Source organism: Oncorhynchus tshawytscha, linkage group LG01 (assembly GCF_018296145.1).
Source record: "Oncorhynchus tshawytscha isolate Ot180627B linkage group LG01, Otsh_v2.0, whole genome shotgun sequence".
NCBI classification, from domain to species: Eukaryota; Metazoa; Chordata; class Actinopteri; order Salmoniformes; family Salmonidae; genus Oncorhynchus; species Oncorhynchus tshawytscha.
Window position 1 is genome coordinate 32,537,214 of NC_056429.1, and position 19,520 is coordinate 32,556,733.

Here is a 19,520-nt window from a genome sequence, read left to right on the forward strand (position 1 = left end):
TTGTGATTTGTTAAGCCAAATGTTACTCATGACCTAATGGCTTGCCTAAACAAAGGGGCTGAATACCTAAACAATTACTATATTTTAGTTATGGAATTTTATTGATCAACAAAAACAACAATAAATCTTACACTTTTATTTTGTGTAGATTGTTGAGAAAATACATTTTAATCTCACCTTGTAACAATATGTGAAGAAATCGTGCATGCGTGCGTGATCACACGTGCATGTGCACGCACAATTGCTGTGCAAATGTAGCCTGTCATTTGGCTTAACAAATCACAATAAGTTACATGGGACTCACTTTGTGACATACTTTATGAACGACTAACCCCTGTGCTGTCCCCAATTACATACATCTCTTAGGTCCCTCAGTCAAGTATTGAACAATTTCATTGATTTTGCTGAGTTACAGTTCATATGAGGAAGTCACTCAATTGAAATAAATTCATTAGACCCTAATCTCTGGATTTTACATGACTGGGAATACAGGATTCCCCCACCCCCCTTCCACACACACACACACACACACACACACACACACACACACACACACACACACACACACACACACACAAAAAACAAATAGGGCTCACAATGGACCTTATGATCTCATCACTGTATTTTTGGGCATTCAAATTGCATTCGATAAAATGCAACTGTGTTCATTGTCTGTAGCTTAAAAATGCCCATACCATAACCCCACAGCCAGCATGGGGGGGGTCTCTTCACAATGTTTCAGCAAACCATTCGCCCACACAACGCCAAGCATGTAGTCGGCGGTTGTGAGGCCGGTTCGACGTACTGCCAAATTCTTTCAAATTACTTTGGAGGCGACTTGTGGTAGAGAAATGAACATTCAATTTTCTGGAAACAGCTTTGGTGGGCATTCCTGCAGTCAGCATGCCAATTTCATGCTCCCGCAACTTGGCACATCTGTGGCATTGTGACACAACTGCATATTTTAGTGGCCTTTTATTGTCCACAGCACAAGGTGCACCTTTGTAATGATCATGCTGTTTAATCAGCCTCTTGATATGCCACACCTGTCAGGTGGATGGATTGGCAAAAGAGAAATGCTCATTAACAAAGAATGTAAATATGTGCAATTTGAGAATATTTTTGTGCATGTTCAACATTTCTGGGATCTTTTATTTCAGCTCATGAAACATGGGACCAACACTACATGTTGTGTTTATATTTTTGTTCAGTGTACAAAGATCAGGGAGCTTTTTGAAAACCTCATAAAAAAGGGCAGTGATTGGTAGATGGGTAACAATAACAAATCAGACATTGAATATCTCTAAGCATGGTCAAGTATAATAATTATGCTGTGGATTATGTATTAAACAACACAGACACATCAAAGATAGTTGTCCTTCTGAACTGAGCTGCAGGACAGGAGGAAACTGCTCAGGGATGTTACTATGGGGTCACTGATTTGAAAATGGCTACAGAGTTTATTGGCCGTAATGGGAGAACTGAGGATGGCTCAACAACATTGTGGTGACTCCGCAATGATGACCTAAATGACAGTGCGAAAATAATACAAATATACATACAAATATTCCATAACATGCATTTTGGGGGCAAATCCAACAGATCTTTGAGTAACTGTCTCCTTATTTTCAATCATGGTGGATTCTGCATCATGGTAAGGGTATGCTTGACATCTGTAAATACTGGAGTTTTTCAGGATAAAAAATAAATTATGGCGCTAAGCACAGGCAAAATCTTGGAAGAAAGCCTGCTTTATTCCGCTTTACACCAGAGACTGGGAGAGGAATTCACCTTTCGGCAGGACAATAACCTACAACAAGGTCAGATCTACACTAGAGTTGCTTACCAAGAAGACAGTGTGTATGTTCTGAGTGGCCAAGTAAAAATTTTGACTTAAGTCTGCTTGAAAATATATGGCAAGACTTAAATGTCTGTCTAGCCATGTTCCAACATATTGAAGAATTTTCAAAATAATAATGGACAAATATTGTACCATTTCAGATTTGCAAAGCTCTTATAGTCTTACCCAAGAACACCCACAACTGTAATTCATGCCAAAGGTGTTTCTAACATGTATTGAGTCAGGGAGCAAAGATGAGTCCGTAGTAAATGCTAAACTTTATTTTGTATGGATGATCAATGTAGGCCTACTCTGTTTTTGCCAGGCAAAACTGGAGGGAAAAAAAACCCAGTTATTTTTGGTCAGTAATCTGGATTGTAATCTGGTCCGCCTTTGCTTGCCAATGCTGATTGGTCATTGGTTACAATCAAGATGTGCAAGTATTTGGTTCTGAAGTATAGATGAGAATTTAATGACTACTTGCTGGCAGCGGGTTCAGAATGACAATGACAATTTGTATACAAAAAACATTTTGGGGGAAATAGTACTTATCAGGGCATTTTGCAGAGCACATGCCCCTTCCAGTCTACAAAGGTAGTGCCTGATCTGTGCCTGTTCCCATGGCCTTATTATTGTTTGCTGTGTGCAGTGAAAGCCCTTTTGGTCACTGTACATTGCCCTGCTGGCCATCACTGTTAGCCTTGCAAATTATAGTTTACCTGAATGCCTTGTATTGTGCCTAGCCTACAAAACCCTGGCCTAGCCTAGCGTGCTAGCCCACTGCTATGTTTATATTGAGTGCTATGTTTAGCCTATTCTACATACTCTCCATTGTTTGTTTTATTAGAGAAACCACTATCACTTCTACTAGTCCCCTCTTGCTATGTTGGTGTGTCTTAAAGCGGCAATATGTACGATTTTGGGTGACCTGACCAAATTCACATATAGAAATTTGAGTTATAGATAAGTTATAGATATGTCATTCTCATTGAAAGCAAGTCTAAGAATATGTAGCTAATATTCTAATAGTTCTATGTGAGTTATTTCTGTTCTTAAGTTTCGCGTCAAACAGCTGAAAATACTTTATTTTTGATTATGGAAAATAAAAATCACTGCGGTTTAGACACTTCTTGCTTTAGTCACACAAACTGAAATGAGGCTATTAGAATTTTAGCAACCAGGAAGTGGTGGAGCGATTTTCTGCATAGTGCATCTTTAAGTGTTTGCAATAAAGAGTTTTCTGTACATCTGTCTCCTATTAGTCATTGCCACACCTAAAAGAGGCGCCAGTACGATTCTACCTATATTTAACTGGCACCTCTTTCAGAGACCACCACCAGTTGGTGGTGCTTTTTTTCAATCCGGGATAGTAAAGTCATTGTAGACATGATAGACATATGTTTGTAAGGCCTTGATGATGCTAAAGCATTGCTCCATTTACATTCTCTCGTGGCCAGATCTCCATTAACATAATTGGTACTGTGGGATAACAAGCAGCAGTAATTGTGTTGAGTTTTTCATCACTGGTTATTTGGAGAATTCACGATTTTACAGGTGTTAGCGTCTTTCAAATTTCGGAAGGGGAGGGTATATTTTGGCCATTAACTTGCAAATAGAGAGGGTGGATGGAGCTCCTCGTGCCGGTTCCGCTCCTCGTTCTAGCATCTCTTCTCTCACGTATGGATCCAGAACTTAATCAAGCAGGAGACCAATCATGTGAGACTTAAATCTGGGTTAACTGAGATTATTCCATATATTATGCTGCTTTAGTCTGATTCAGTTATCCATCCGAACAGGCAGATTGTTTTGTCTATGCCAGCCACGAAATTGATCTTAACCAACTGCCAAAAGTGAGGCTTTCCTCTGTGTATTGGTACATCAAACCAGTGAGTTTTTTTTGTTGTACATTCAAATCTTTAACCGTATCACAAAGGGAATTAATTATACACCATTAGTTACAATAGTTTTTTTTGTCATGTTTGACAGCATGATAGGAAGCAGAGTTGAAATCCATCAAACCTCACACCGAAAGGAAACTTTGATTCACAGTTGCAGTGAAAGGCCTGTCGTATGATCCTAATTGAATGTAAAACAAACATGGCCATATTGGGGCCTGCTGTATTTTGGCAGGGCTGGTTTGTTTGACAAACAATAGACGGAGTGGTTGTACGGAAGGCAATGCTTAACGTCAACTTCGATCCTAGTGTCGTCTTGTGAAGGATTTCCCCCTGCATTGTCAACTAGTCTGGAAGCTGGACATATTGAACCTGTATGGTGGGCATCCTCCAGGAATGTGACAAGGGGATTTAAATGGAGGCTTAAGGGCACAATCCTTTATTTGTTTTTCAACCAAAAGGCAGGCCTGCCACTTGCTCTAAAGCTAAGGGATGGGGATGGAGAAATGTCACCACACCACAAATTCATAAATGCAGTTATGTTTGTAATAACTGGCACATATAAGGACTAAACATATTTTGAAGCTATACATTGTTTATAAACAACCCCTACATTTCATCTCTGTCCCAGCAGGAGCCATGATTCCTGTGACGGAGTTCCGACAGTTTTCGGAACAGCAGCCACAGTTCCGGGTTCTGAAGCCCTGGTGGGATGTGTTCACAGACTACCTCTCTGTGGTCATGCTAATGATCGGAGTGTTCGGATGCACCTTACAGGTCAGTAAGATCCAACAGCTTCAAAAGCTCTTTCATAAAAAGCCTGACTATCTATGAACAAACTATTGTTCCTAAGGGGTGCATACATGTTCTAAACATTTTAAAGCATAAGCCTATATCCAGGGGGCAAAACTGAGTAGGTTTTACTATTGTAGTTCAGTCTGCCTTCTGTTCTGTGTGCAGAACAGTCATATTTTATTTTATAGTTTGTTTCTTTTAAACTATAATACCAGTCAAAAGTTTGGACACGCCTACTCATTCAAGGGTTTTTATTTGTACTATTTTCTACATTGTCGAATAATAGTAAAGACATCAAAACTATGAAATAACACATGGAATCATGTAGTAACCGAACAAATGAAAATATATTTTATATTTGAGATATTTCAAAGTAGCCACCTTTTGCCTTGACAGCCTTGCACATGCTTGGCATTCTCTCAACCAGCTTCACCTGGAATGCTTTTCCAGCAGTCTTGGAAGAGTTACCACATATGCTGAGCAACTGTTGGCTGCTTTTCTTTTACTCCGCGGTCCAACTGATCCCAAACCATCTGAATTGGGTTTTGTCGGGTGATTGTAGATGCCAGGTCATCTGCAGCACTCCATCACGCTCCTTCTTGGTCAATAGCCCTTACACAGCCTGGCAGTGTTGGGTCATTGTCCTGTTGAAAAACAAATGATAGTCCCACTAAGTGCAAACCAGATGGGATGGCATATCGCTGCAGAATGTTGTGGTAGCCATGCTGGTTAAGTGTGCCTTGAATTCTAAATAAATCAGTATCACCAGCAAAGCACCCCCACACCATCACACCACCTCCATGCTTCACAGTAGGAACGATACACATAGAGCTCATCTATTCACCTACACTGCGTCTCACAAAGACACAGCGGTTGGAACCAAAAATCTCAAATTTGGATTCATAAGACCAAAGGACAGATTTCCATCAGTCAAATGTGCATTGCTTGTGTTTTTTGGCCCACGCAAGTCTCTTCTTCTATTGGTGTCCTTAAGTAGTGGTTTCTTTGCAGCAATTGTACAATGAAGGCCTGATACACAGTCTCACCTGAACAGTCGATGTTGAGATGTGTCTGTTACTAATCTTGAACTATGAAGAATTTATTTGGGCTACAGTTTCTGAGGCTAGTAACTCTAATGAACTTATCCTCTGCAGCAGAGGTAACTCTGGGTCTTCCATTCCTGTGGCAGTCCTCATGAGAGCCAGTTTAATCATAGAGCTTGATGGTTTTTGCAACTGCACTTGAAGAAACTTAATTTTCCAGATTGACTGACCTTCATTGTCTTAAAGTAATAATTGACTGTTTCTCTTTGCTTATTTGAGGTGTCCTTACCATAATATGGACTTGGTTGTTTACCAAATAGGGCTATCTTCTGTATACCACCTCCTACCTTGTCACAACACAACTGATTGGCTAAAACACATTAAGAAGGTAAGAAATTCCACAAATTAACTTTTAACAAGGCACACCTGTTATTGAAATGCATTCCAGGTGACTATCTCATGAAGCTGGTTGAAAGTGCAAAGTCGTCAAAGCAAAGGGTGGCTACTTTGAAGAATCTCAAATATATTAAATATATTTTTGTTTTTTTCGTCCATATGTGTTATTTCATAGTTCTGATGCCATCACTATTATTCTACAATGTAGAAAATAGTCCAAGTAAAGAAACCCTGGAATGAGTAGGTGTGTCCTAACTTTTGACTGGTACTTTATACCACCTCAACCACTCCAGTACCCCTGTACATTGAATGCGATACAGGCACTGACCTGTATATACTTGCATTCTCGTGTTCTTTAACTCTCATCGTAGTCCTATTCTAAAAACGATATATAATAAAAAAAAATATATACAGCTCTGGAAAAAATTAAGAGACCACTGCAAAATTATCAGTTTCTCTGATTTTACTGTTTATAGTTATGTGTTTGGGTAGAATTAGATTTTTTAAAATATTTTTTTATTCTATAAACTATTGGCAACATTTCTCCCCCAAAAAATAATCCTCAGAGTTGGGGAATGAGGCAATTAAGGTAATATGTACATGTAGGGCAATGCAAATAGTCTGGGTAGCCATTTGTTTAGCTGTTCAGGAGTCTTATGGCTTGGGGGTAGAAGCTGGTTAGAAGCCTCTTGGACCTAGACTTGGTGCTCCAGTACCACTTGCCGTGCGGAAGCAGACAGAAGTCTATGACTAGGGTGGCTTAAGTCTCGATGTCGCAGCTGTTAAACCTTTTGAGGATCTGAGGACCCATGATGAATCTTTTCAGTTCCTGAGGGTGAATGGGTTTTGTCATGCCCTCTTCATGACTGTCTTGATGTGCTTGGACCATGTTAGTTTGTTGGTGATGTGGATGCCAAGGAACTTAACCTGCTCCACTACAGCCCCGTCGATGAGAATGGGGCGTGCCTGGTCCTCCTTTTCCTATAGTCCACAATCGTCTCCTTTGTCTTGATCACGTTGAGGGAGAGATTGTTGTCCTTGCACCACACGGTCAGGACTCTGAGCTCCTCCCTATAGGCTGTCTTATTGTTGTCTGCAAACTTAATAATGGTGTTGGAGTCGTGCCTGAACGTGCAGTCATGAGTGAACAGGGAGTACAGGAGGGGACTGAGCATGCACCCCTGAGGGGCCCCTGTGTTGAGGGTCAGTGTGGCGGATGTGTTGTTACGTACTCTTGCCACCTGGGTACGGCCCGTCAGGAAGTCCAGGATCCAGGGAAGTGTTTAGTTCCAGGGTCCTTAGATTAGTGATGATCTTTTTGGGCACTATGGTGTTGAACGCTGAGCTGTAGTCAATGAATAGTATTCCCACATACGTGTTCCTTTTTGTCCAGGAGTGAAAGGGCAGTGTGGAGTGCAATAGAGATTGCATCTGTGGATCTCTTGGGCGGCATGGAAATTGGAGTGGGTCTAGGGTTTCTGGGATAATGTTGTTGATGTGAGCCATAACCAGCCTTTCAAAGCATTTCATGGCTACAGACGTGAGTGCTACGTTTCGGAAGTCATTTAGGCAGGTTACCTTCATGTTCTTGGGCACGGACTATGGTGGTCTGCTTGAAACATGTTGGTATTACAGAGTCAGTCAGGGAGAGGTTGAAAATGTCAGTGAAGACACTTGCCAGTTGGTCAGCACATGCTCTGAGTACACGTCCTGGTAATCCGTCCGGCCCTGATCCTTGTGAATGTTGACCTGTTTAAAGGTCTTACTCACATTGGCTGCGGAGAGCGTGATCAGTCATCTGGAACAGCTGATGCTCTCATGCATGTTTCAGTGTTACTTGCCTCAAAGCGAGCATATAAGTTATTTATGTCACTGGTAGGCTTGTGTCACTGGGCAGCTCTCGGATGTGGTTCCCTTTGTCGTCTGTAATAGTTTGATGCTCGTCGGGTTTGGCAGGGCTTGTAGAGCCGGTTTAGTATTTGATCTTAGTCCTGTATTGACGCTTTGCCTGTTTGATGATTCGTCGGAAGGCATCGCTGGATTTCTTATAAGCCTCTGGGTTAGAGTCCTGCTCCTTGAAAGTGGCAGCTCTACCTTTTAGCTCAGTGTGAATGTTGCCTGTAATCCATGGCTTCTGGTTGGGGTATGTACGTACAATCACTGTGGGAACAACGTTATCTATGCACCAGTGACTGATGTGGTGTACTCCGCAATGCCATCGGAAGAATCCTGGAACATTTTCCAGTCTGTGCTAGCAAAGCAGTCATGTAGTTTAGCATATGCTTCATCTGACCACTTTTTCATAGACTGAGTCACTGGTGCTTCCTGCTTTCATTTTTACTTGTAATCAGGAGAATATAATTATGGTCAGATTTACCAAATGGAGGGCGAGGGAGGGCATTGTACGCATCTATGGGTAGAGTAAAGGTGGTCCAGAGTAAAAAAAAATAATAATACATGTTTTAATATATGTTAGATTTTTTTCCCCCTCTGGTTTAACATGCTGATAGAAATTAGGTAAGACTGATTTAAGTTTCCCTGCATTAAAGTCCTTGGTCACTAGGAGCGCCGCCTCTGGATGAGCATTTCCTGTTTGCTTAAGGCGGAATAGAGCTCATTGATTGCGGTCGTTGTGCCAGTATCGGTCTGTGGTGGTATGTAGACAGCTACAAAAATACAGAAACTCTCTCGGTAGATCGTCTGGTCTACACCTTATCATGCGATACTCTAGCTCAGGCGAGCAAAACCGTGACTTCCTTAGATATTGTGCACCAGCTGTTTACAAATAAATAAGGTACAGTAAGTCATTAGGGACACCAAGCTCTAGAACTTTGTGTCCTGTCCTGCAGTGACAAACAGCCTGGTGTTGGGTTCAAGTAAGTTGCAGTCTGGCGGGAGTATACAAACGGAAAGGAAAGAAATTCCTGCATAACACACACACACACTGCACCACACCAAAAATGTCCTCCTGCCTTCCCCACCCGCTCTTTATAAACACATAGGATTTGTCCCAAATGGCACCCTATTTCCTATAGTGCATTGATCAAAAATAGTGCACTAAATAGGGAATTGGATGCCATTTGGGATGTAGTCATGATTCATGTGGCCCATGGCCTGTCACTTCAATGTTCTTCACCACTCAGACCAGCTGGAGAGGGTGGAGCTTGATTAGCTGATTCTTGGACTGCGTCCCAAATTAACCCTATTCCCTACATTGTGCACTAATTTGGACCAGGGCCCATAGGGGCTACATCTCTGTATAAACCTGTGTAGAGTATGACTAATCATTTTTTGAAACCCCAAACACCACTGACAGGAACTATTTATTAGGGTGGGAATATCCCCTGTTGTCCCTTGAGCCGAGGGAGGGGTCTCTACGAAAGACAGAATGAGTGTTTAGAAATGGTTGCTTTTACAAATGGTAAAAACCAGCCTGGCCTCAGAAATACGAAACATACTTTTGGTCATGTAGTGTATGTATAGTATGTGGACACCTGCTCGTCGAACATCTCATTCCAAAATCATGAGCATTAATATGGACTTGGTCCCCGTTTGCTTCTATAACAGCCCCCACTCTTCTGGGAAGGCTTTCCTCTAGATGTTGGAACATTGCTACGGGGATTTGCTTCCATTCAGCCACAAGCATTATTGAGGTTGGAACTGATGTTGGGCAATTCGCTTTAAACCACTGCAGACAACGCTTGGCATTGCGCATGGTGATCTTAAGCTTGTGTGCCGCTGCTCTGCCACGGAAACCCATTTCATGAATCTCCTGATGAATAGTTATTGTGCTTACGTTCCTTCTTTGCTTTGGAAGCAGGTATAGTGAGTTATGCAACCGAGGACAAACTATTTTTGTGCACTACGCTCTTCAGCACTTGGCTGTCCCGTTCTGTGAGCTTGTGTGGTCTACCACTTTGCGGCTGATCCGTTGTTGCTCCTAGACATTTCCACTTCACAATAACAGCACTTAGAGCTGCATCAGGACAGAAATCTAACGTACTGACTTGTTGGAAAGGTGGCATCCTATGACGATGCCATGTTGAACGTCACGGAGCTCTTCAGTAAGTCCATTCTACTGCCAATGTTTGTCTATGGAGATTGCATGGCAGTGTGCTTGGTTTTATATACCCGTCACCATGCATGTGGCTGAAGTAGCTGAATCTGCTCATTTGAAGGGGTGTCCACATACTTTTGTTTATATAGTGTATTAGTGAGTACCTCCAAGATATATCTACCAATGATCTAGCTACTGTACTTTAGACAAACTACAGTAGGGAGGTTGGTCGGGGATCATGGGTGGGCGTGTACCACGACCGTCTAGCAAACCAAAGGTTGCGTGTTGGAGTCACTAGGATTTTTAGCTAACCCTTATTCTAACTTTAACCGAATTCAGCTAACCTGCTATGCAAATTATCCTAACTTTGGTCATTTTTGTTATCCTAACCTTTTACGTTAATTATCCTAACCACTAATGTAATTCTCTCCGTAGCTCTCCTTTTGTTGTTAAGATGCAACAAGCAACCAGGTCTCAGAGAAAGATGTATAATACTGTATGTCCTCCAAGCCATATTATCTCGTTTCCCTACATCCGGGATCTGCCAAATATGTACAGTAGTAGTCAAAAGTTTGGACGCCTTCTCATTCAAAAGTTTTTCTTTATTTTGACTATTTTCTACATTGTAGAATAATAGTGAAGACATCAACTCTGAAGTAACACATATGGAATCGTATATTAACCAAAAAAGTGTTAAACAAATCAAAATATATTTTAGATTCTTCAAAGTAGGAACCCTTTGTCTTGACAGCTTTACACACTCTTGGCATTCTCTCAACCAGCTTCATGAGGAATGCTTTTCCAACAGCCTAGAAGGAGTTCCCACATATGCTGAGCACTGGTTGGCTGCTTTTCTTACACGGCTGATTGTGGAGGCCAGGTCATCTGATGCAGTACTCATTACGCTCCTTCACAGCCTGGAGGTGTGTTTTGGGTCATTGTTCTCTTGAAAAACAAATGATACGCCATCCCATCTGGTTTGGACTATCGCTGCAGAATGCTGTGGTAGCCATGCTGGTTAAGTGTGCTTTGAATTCTAAATAAATTACTGACAGTGTCACCAGGAAAGCACCATAATATCTCCTCCTTTATGTTGGGAAACACACATTGCGGAGATCATCCGTTCACCTACTCGAAGTCTCACAAAGACTTGGTGGTTGGAACCAAAAATCACATTTTGGATTCATCATATGACAGATTTCAACCGGTGTCATGTCCATTGCTCATATTTCTTGGCCCAAGCAAGTCTTCTTCTTATTGGTGTCCTTTAGTAGTGGTTTCTTTGCAGCAATTTGGCCATGATGTCCTGAACAGTTGGTGTTGTCTGTTACTTGAACTGTTACTTGAATAATTTATTTGTAACTCTAATGAACTTATCCTCTGCAGCAGAGGTAACTCTGGGTCTTTCATTCCTGTGGCAGTCCTCATGAGAGCCAGTTTAATCATAGCGCTTGATGGTTTTTGTAACTGCACTTGAAGAAACGTTCAAAGTTCTTAGTGTTCTGCGTTGACTGACCTTCACGTCTTAAAGTAATGATGAACTGTTGTTTCTCTTTGCTTATTTGAGCTGTTCTTGCCATTATTTGGACTTAGCCCTATTTGGTAAAAGATCATCTTCTGTATACCAACCATGCCTTGTCATAACACAACTAATTGGCTCAAACACATTAAGATGAAAAGAAATTCCACATATTAACAACACCTGTTAATTGAAATGCATTCCAGGTGACAACCTCATGAAGCTGGTTGAGAGAATGCCAAGAGTGTGCAAAGCTGTCATCAAGGTAATGGGTGGCTACTTAGAATCTCAAATTCAAAATCTATTTTAATTTAACACTTTTTTGATAACACAAATGGAATCATGTAGCAATTTCATAGTTATGTCTTCACTATTATTCTACAATGTAGAAAATAGTAAAAATTTAAGAAAAACCCTTGAATGAGTAGGTGTCAACTTTTTACTGGTACTGTATTTGTGTCAAATAACATATGATAAGTGTAGCTAAGTCATCCAATTTGGATGCTATTGTATTGTATAAGATGTTCTGTAATTTGTATGACATTGTACGATCACTATTCCATTCATAATGTAATCTATCATACTAAATGGAGGGAACATATTTACTTACCAAATGTTAAGACTTTCCCTGAGACAAGGTTGACAAAACACCACCCATCCGATGACTTCCGAGAACTGGCAGCCTTGTCAAAGCACACTGTTTTTTTTACTAGCCCTAATTAATACATTTCCTGTCTCAGTTTAGAATCGTGGGGAAACACTGGCCCTGCCAAAGGGGATTTTTTATATTTTTAAACCGAGAGTAGCCCATGTATAGTTTACATACCAGCTACCACATATAGGGAAAGGGAGAAAGCTGAAGGGGGGATATATAGAGGGAGAGCGAGGGCGAACAAGACAAGCGAAGAGAAAGAGAGCTGAGGGGCACGGAGAAAGGGAGGAGTGTGAAACAGAGTACATGAGGGAGTAAGAGGGGGACAGAAAGGAGGGTATAGAATTCTCCTAATCCTCTCTAGAGACTGTACTTAGGGAGTGAACGTTTTTATAATAAGGGATTCATGGAGAAAATTTGAACTCTCTGAAATGTAAACAGATGGCCCTCCCTTCAGCAAAGTATATTTGACCTAAATTCTCCTTTAAAGCTAAAAAACAAACAAGTGACCCTCCCCTATACCCAAAATTATTAAAACAAAGTGGATAGCAGAACATGTTTACCCTCACTACTTGGACAGACCAGAGCCTTATATATGCAGTTTTAGAAACTGTTCTTCATCCTGTAAGCATTAGATGACGACAAATGAATTTTGATGCACAGGGCTACGAGCCAGAAGGTTCGCAGAGCACCGTGGTCTGACAAAAGTAAGGGTATAAATATCTCCTTTATAGCTAAAGCTTTGGCTGAATCGATCAGAAGTATTTACAGGTCAAAATTGCCTTTGTAATTTTGCATATTAGCACTTTTTTTTTATACCACACAAATGACCAAAATGACAGGCAAAGAATGGATAGGCCTATGTGTTCATCTTATCATATTTCTCCAATGCCAAATCTTGTTTGCAATGAAACTGTCCATGTTTGCAAATACTAAAATCTGAGACTTCATTAGGACTCTGAGCATGGTGCTTTCAAAGGTTAGGCCTACCTTTCCACCCCAGACAGAGTAGGCTTACCGACGTAGAAAAATGTTAGCTTTAACTGCTGGCTAGTCGTCTTCCGTGGTTTAACCAAATGAGAGCAGTGTTTCCTTAAAAGGCTGTCTGGGTTTAAACATCTATTGTAGGCCTACAGAAACTGACTAGCTTAATCAATTGATAGTGACAGAATTAGATTACTTCCCAAGCAAAGACGGCCTCTGTACGTCAAAGAAATGAAACCATGATATCCCCCATATGCATCGGAGTCACGTCTTTCCCAGGTATTTTACAGCTTGTTTCTAGCGTAAAGCATTGCGGTTGAGGTCGGGTGATTGTGGAGGCCAGGTCATCTGATACAGCACTCATCACTCTCTTTCTTGGTCAAATAGGCCTTACACAGCCTGGAGGTGTGTTTTGGGTCATTGTCATGTTGAAAAACAAATTAGCGTGAACCAGATGGGATTGTGTATCACTGCGTAATGCTGTGGTAGTCATGCTGGTTAAGTGTGCATTGAATTCTAAATAAATCAGACAGTGTCACCAGGAAAGCATCCCCACACCATCACACTTCCTCCTCCATGCTTCACGGTGGGATCCACACATGCGGAGGTCATCAATTCACCTGCTCTGCGTCTCACAAAGACACAGTGGTTGGAACAAAAACATCTCAATTTGGATTCATAAGTCCAAACATTGCTCATGTTTCTTGGCCGAGGGAGTCACTTATTATTGGTGTCCTTTTACTAGTGGTTTCTTTGCAGCAATTAGACCACGAAGGCTTGAATCATGCAGTCTCCTCTGAACAGTTGATGTTGATGTGTTTGTTACTTGAACTCTGAAGCATTTACTTGAGGTCCAATGTCTGAGGCTGGCAACTCGAAAGAATTCATCCTCTGCAGCAAGTTAACTCTGGGTCTTCCTTTCCTGTGGCCATCCTCATGAGAGCCAGTTTCATCATAAAGCTTGATTGTTTTTGTGACTGAACTTGAAGAAACATTTAAAGTTCTCAACATCTTCCGGATTGACTGACCTTCATGTCTTAATGTAATGATGGACTGTCATTTCTCTTTTCTTATTTGAGCTGTTCTTGCCATAATATGGACTTGGTCTTTTACGAAGTAAAGCTGTTTTCTGTATACCACACCTACCTTGTCACAACACAACTGATTGGCTCAAAAGCATTAAGAAGGTAAGAAATTCCACAAATTAACGTTTAACAAGGCACACATGTTAACTGAAATGCATTCCAGGGGGCTACCTCATGAAGCTCATTGAGAGAATGCCTAGAGTGCAAAGCTGTCATCAAGGCAAAGGGTGGCTACTTTGACAAATCTTACATCAAAATATGTTTTATAATTTATCTTTTTTTGGTTAATACACGATTCCATATGTGTTTTCATAGTTTTGATGCCTACTATTATTCTACAATTTAGAAAATAGTAAAACATTAAAGAAAACCCTGGAATGAGTGTCAACTTTTGACTGGAACTATATACACTACCATTCAAAAGTTTGGGGTCACTTAGAAATGTCCTTGTTTTTGAAAGAAAAACACTTTGTCGTCCATTAATTAAAATAACATCATTGATCACATAGTGTAGACATTATTAATGTTGAAAATTACTATTGTAGCTGGAAACGGCTGACTTAAAAAAAAATGAATATCTACGTAGGCGTACAGAGGCTGAGAAATTAAGGCTATTCCATGTGAGAAACTGAAGATCTCATACAACACTGTGTACTACTCCCTTCACAGAACAGAGCAAACTGGCTCTAACCAGAATAGAAAGGAGTGAGAGACCCCGCAGCACAACTGAGCAAAGGGACAAGTACATTAGTGTCTACAGTCGTGGCCAAAAGTTGAGAATGACACAAATATTAATTTTCACAAAGTCTGCTGCCTCAGTTTGTATGATGGCAATTTGCATATACTCCAGAATGTTATGAAGAGATTAATTGCAAAGTCCCTCTTTGCCATGCTCAGTTGTGCCCCAAGGCCTTCCACTCCTCTTTCTATTCTGGTTACAGCCAGTTTGCTCTGTTCTGTGAAGGGAGTAGTACATAGCATTATACGAGATCTTCAGTTTCCTTGCAATTTCTCGCATGGAATAGCCTTCATTTCCCAGAACAAGAATAGACGGACGAGTTTTAGAAGAAAGTGCTTTGTTTCTGGCCATTTTGAGCCTGTAATCGAACCCACAAATGCTGATGCTCCAGATACTCAACTAGTCTAAAGAAGGCCAGTTTTATTGCTTCTTTAATCAGAACATTAGTTTTTTGGAAACTCTTCATGACTGTCTTGGTGTGTTTGGACCATGATAGTTTGTTGGTGATGTGGACACCAAGGAATTTGAAACTCTCGACCCGCTCCACGACATCCCAGTCGATTTAAATGGGGGGCCTGTTCGGCCCCCTTGAAGTGAGCATAAAAGGCATTTAGCTCGTCTGGTAGGCTCGCATTACTGGCAGCTCGTGGCTTGATTTCCCTTAGTAGTCCGTAATCGTTTGCAAGCCCTGCCACATCTGACGAGCACCAGAGCCGGTGTAGTAGGATTCCATCTTAGTCCTGTATTGATGCTTTGCCTATGATGGTTCATCTGAGGGCATAGTGGGATTTATAAAAAGCGTCCGCTCCTTGAAAGCGGCAGCTTTATTCCCGTGCAGATGTTGCCTGTAATCCTTGGCTTCTGGTTGGGAATTGTACACACGGTCAATGTGGGGATGACATCGTTGATGCACTTATTGATGAACCCGGTGACTGAGGTGATATACTCCTCAATGCCATTGGATGAATCCTGGAACATATATTCCAGTCTGTGCTAGCAAAACAGTCCTGTAGCATCTGCATCTTCTGACTACTTTTATTGACTAAGTCATTGGTACTTCCTGCTTTAGTTTTTGCTTGTAAGCAGGAATCGGGAGGATATAACTGTGGTCAGATTTGCCAAATGAGAGGGGGGGGGCTTTTTTTTTACGTGTCTCTGTGTGTGGAGTAAAGGTAGTTCTTTTTTTTCCCCCCTCTTTAACTTCTCTTGTTTTTGGTAGCCAAAGGTGATGTGGTGGAGCTAGCTAGCCTAAATAAAGTGATGTAGCTGGAGTAACTTGGGAAGCTTGCCAGGCTAACGTTAACTAGCTAGCTAACTTGCCACTGAAGATACAGACAAATGTAATGGTCAAGAACAGATATTAGCTAACTAGAACAAACCTCTTATATTAACTAGCTATCTGTAGCTTGCTAAAGCATCAATGTTTACCTGGCACACTAACCCTCCTATTTTTGTGTCGGTGTGATCGCTGGTGCTCCACCGCAGTTTGATGCGTATTTAGTCCATTGAATGCTGACAGACTTTGCAGAAAAGTCTGCATCCTCGTACAGTTCAGCTGGGAACTCCCTGTCCCTGGCTGTTATTCTGGTCATCAACTGTTTTACTCCTCAGCTCCTCTGCTGTAAATCTGGGCATTTTTTTGTTAAATATTTCTCTCCTCAGACAGCTGTCATTCATTCACGGAGCTGTTTGCATCCTGCACTTCTCACTCACACAGTGGCGAGAGTGGGCTACAGTGGCGAGAGTGGCGAGAGTGGGCTACAGTGGCGAGAGTGGGCGAGAGTGGGCTACACCTCTGGCTACGTTTTTCGGTGATTGAAATACATCAGTGAAAAACAATGTATTTCAAGTCGATTTTATTTAACTTTGCTTTCAGCTGGCAGCTTATTTTTACCTTTTAGAATCCTATGCATTCTATTCGGAATTCCACGGCTTTTCGGCAGAGTTCTGCGTGCGTGGATTTCATGCAGGTCTACAAATAAGCAACCAAGTCTAAACTGAAATATTTCAATGTCCTAAAATACAAATTACATGACCCTTCCCCAGACTTGTTCTAAAAAATACTTAACCCTCCCCCTGACTGAAATTGCAAAGCATGACCCTCCCATTTCCCTCCCGGTAACCATTCTGTAAATTTCAATCAAATCAAAGTTTATTTGTCACGTGCGCCAAATACAACAGGTACCTTACAGTGAAATGCTTACTTACAGGCTCTATCCAATGGTGCGGGAAAAAAGGTGTGTGTGGGTGGGTGGGTGGGTGGGTATGTAAAGAAATAAAACAACAGTAAAAAGACGTTTGAAAAAAGAGTAGCAAGGCTACATACAGACATGTTAGTCAGGCTTATTGAGGTAGTATGTACATGTAGGTATGGTTAAAGTGACTATGCATATATGATGGACAGAGAGTAGCAGACACGTAAAAAGAGGGGTTGGCGGGTGGTGGGACACAATGCAGATAGCCCGGGTTAGCCAATGTGCGGGAGCACTGGTTGGTCAGGCCATTTAGGTAGTAGATACATGAATGTATAGTTAAAGTGACTATGCATATAAGATAAACCGAGAGTAGCAGCAGTGTAAAAGGGGGAGGGGGTGGCACACACAATGCAAATATTCCAGGTAACCATTTGGTTACCTGTTCAGGAGTCTTATGGCTTGGGGGTAAAAACTGTTGAAGTCTTTTTGCCCTAGACTTGGCACTCCGGTACCGCTTGCCATGCGGAAGTAGAGAGAACAGTCTATGGCTGGGGTCTTTGACAATTTTTAGGGCCTTCCTCTGATGCCGCCTGGTGTCGAGGTCCTGGATGGCAGGCAGCTTTGCCCCAGTGATGTACTGGGCCGTACGCACTACCCTCTGAAGTGCCTTGCGGTCGGAGGCCGAGCAATTGCCGTACCAGGCAGTGATGCAACCGGTCAGGATGCTCTCGATGTTGCAGCTGTAGAACCTTTTGAGGATCTCAGGACCCATGCCAAATCTTTTTAGGTTCCTGAGGGGGATTAGGCTTTGTCGTGCCCTCTTCACGACTGTCTTGCTGTGTTTGAACCATTCTAATTTGTTGTTGATGTGGACACCAAGGAATTTGAAGCTCTCAACCTGTTCCACCACAGCCCCGTCGATGAGAATAGGGACGTGCTCGGTGCTCCTTTTCCTGTAGTCCACAATCATCTCCTTAGTCTTGGTTACGTTGAGGGATAGGTTGTTATTATGGCACCATCCGGCCAGGTCTCTGGACCTCCCTATTGGCTGTCTCGTCGTTGTCGGTGATCAGGCCTACCACTGTTGTGTCGTCAGCAAACTTAATGATGGTGTTGGAGTCATGCCTGGCCATGCAGTCGTGGGTGAACAGGGAGTACAGGAGGGGAATGAGCACGCACCCCTGGGGAGCTCCAGTGATGAGGATCAGCATGGCAGATGTGTTGCTACCTACCCTCGCCACCTGGGGGCGGCCTGTCAGGAAGTCCAGGATCCAGTTGCAGAGGGAGGTATTTAGTCCCAGGATCCTTAGCTTGGTAATGAGCTTTGAGGGTACTATGGTATCTCTCCCTTAGCAATCTCTCCCTTAGCAGGTTTGACTTTGCATATCTGTTCTGCCCCATACTGCTGCTGCACAACCCCAAGAGTAATTTCCTGTGGCCCATAAACCACATGATATTTAGGCTAAGTCACTAGTCTGCATCATAGCAAGACAAGTACATCTTTACGAAGCTGAAGGAAAAATAATCGTATTTGTTTGGATCCATGATTCATCTATGTTTTCAATAAAGTAAAATACTTGTAATGTTGTAAGTACTATATGAATAGTAAAACAAATATTGTTTTACAAGGTGCAATAGTGAGTTAAAGCATAACAAATAATTTGGTGGTAAAGTATTGCATTAGGAAGTCTGTCTCCCTCTTCAGTTTGTGGTAGTTAGAACATTAACTGGTTATTTTCTTTCTGAGTCACATCTCTACCAGGGAAGTCAGTGCAGGAAATGAGACAGATATTCCCCTTTCTATTATCACTGTAACAGACTAGTTTCGATCGTGCGTGCTTGCTTGCTTATTTGTTCCTTATTTTATTTCAGGTGATGCAGGACAAAATCATCTGCCTTCCCCAAAGAATGTCCATGCCGAACCAAACAAATAAAACCGAGCTGGTCTCATCCGCTGTGCCACAGGAAATGCACGAGATGATGGGCCTGAAAACCAACCTGGACCTCCAGCAGTACAGCTTCATCAACCAGATGTGCTACGAGAAGGCTCTGCACTGGTACGCCAAGTACTTCCCTTACCTGGTCCTCATACACACCCTGATCTTCATGGTGTGTAGCAACTTCTGGTTCAAGTTCCCAGGCTCCAGCTCTAAGATAGAGCATTTCATCTCCATCTTGGGAAAGTGCTTTGACTCCCCCTGGACTACCAGAGCTCTGTCTGAAGTTTCTGGAGAGAACCCGGAGGAGAAGGTATTGTTTGTATATGTGTGTGTACATGCCTGAAATAATTTTTGTCCAGGACTAAGCTCAATCTTTGTCC

At 42.0% G+C, this 19,520-nt stretch overlaps 1 protein-coding gene across 8 annotated transcripts in view; it reads left to right on the top strand.

Annotated features, from left to right (window-relative positions):
- Positions 1-19,520, top strand: part of LOC112249617 (volume-regulated anion channel subunit LRRC8C) — a 33,660-nt gene that overhangs the window by 10,558 nt on the left and 3,582 nt on the right. For 4 of the 8 annotated variants that reach the window (XM_024419428.2, XM_024419439.2, XM_024419424.2 and 1 more), the window contains 2 exons: positions 4,367-4,512; positions 19,073-19,450. In XM_024419428.2, coding sequence (XP_024275196.1) covers positions 4,375-4,512; positions 19,073-19,450 — 516 coding nt within the window. In that variant the 5' untranslated portion in view covers positions 4,367-4,374. The remainder of the gene's footprint in view (positions 1-4,366; positions 4,513-19,072; positions 19,451-19,520) is intronic. The other 4 variants (XM_024419444.2, XM_024419433.2, XM_024419412.2 and 1 more) reach the window with 2 other exon arrangements.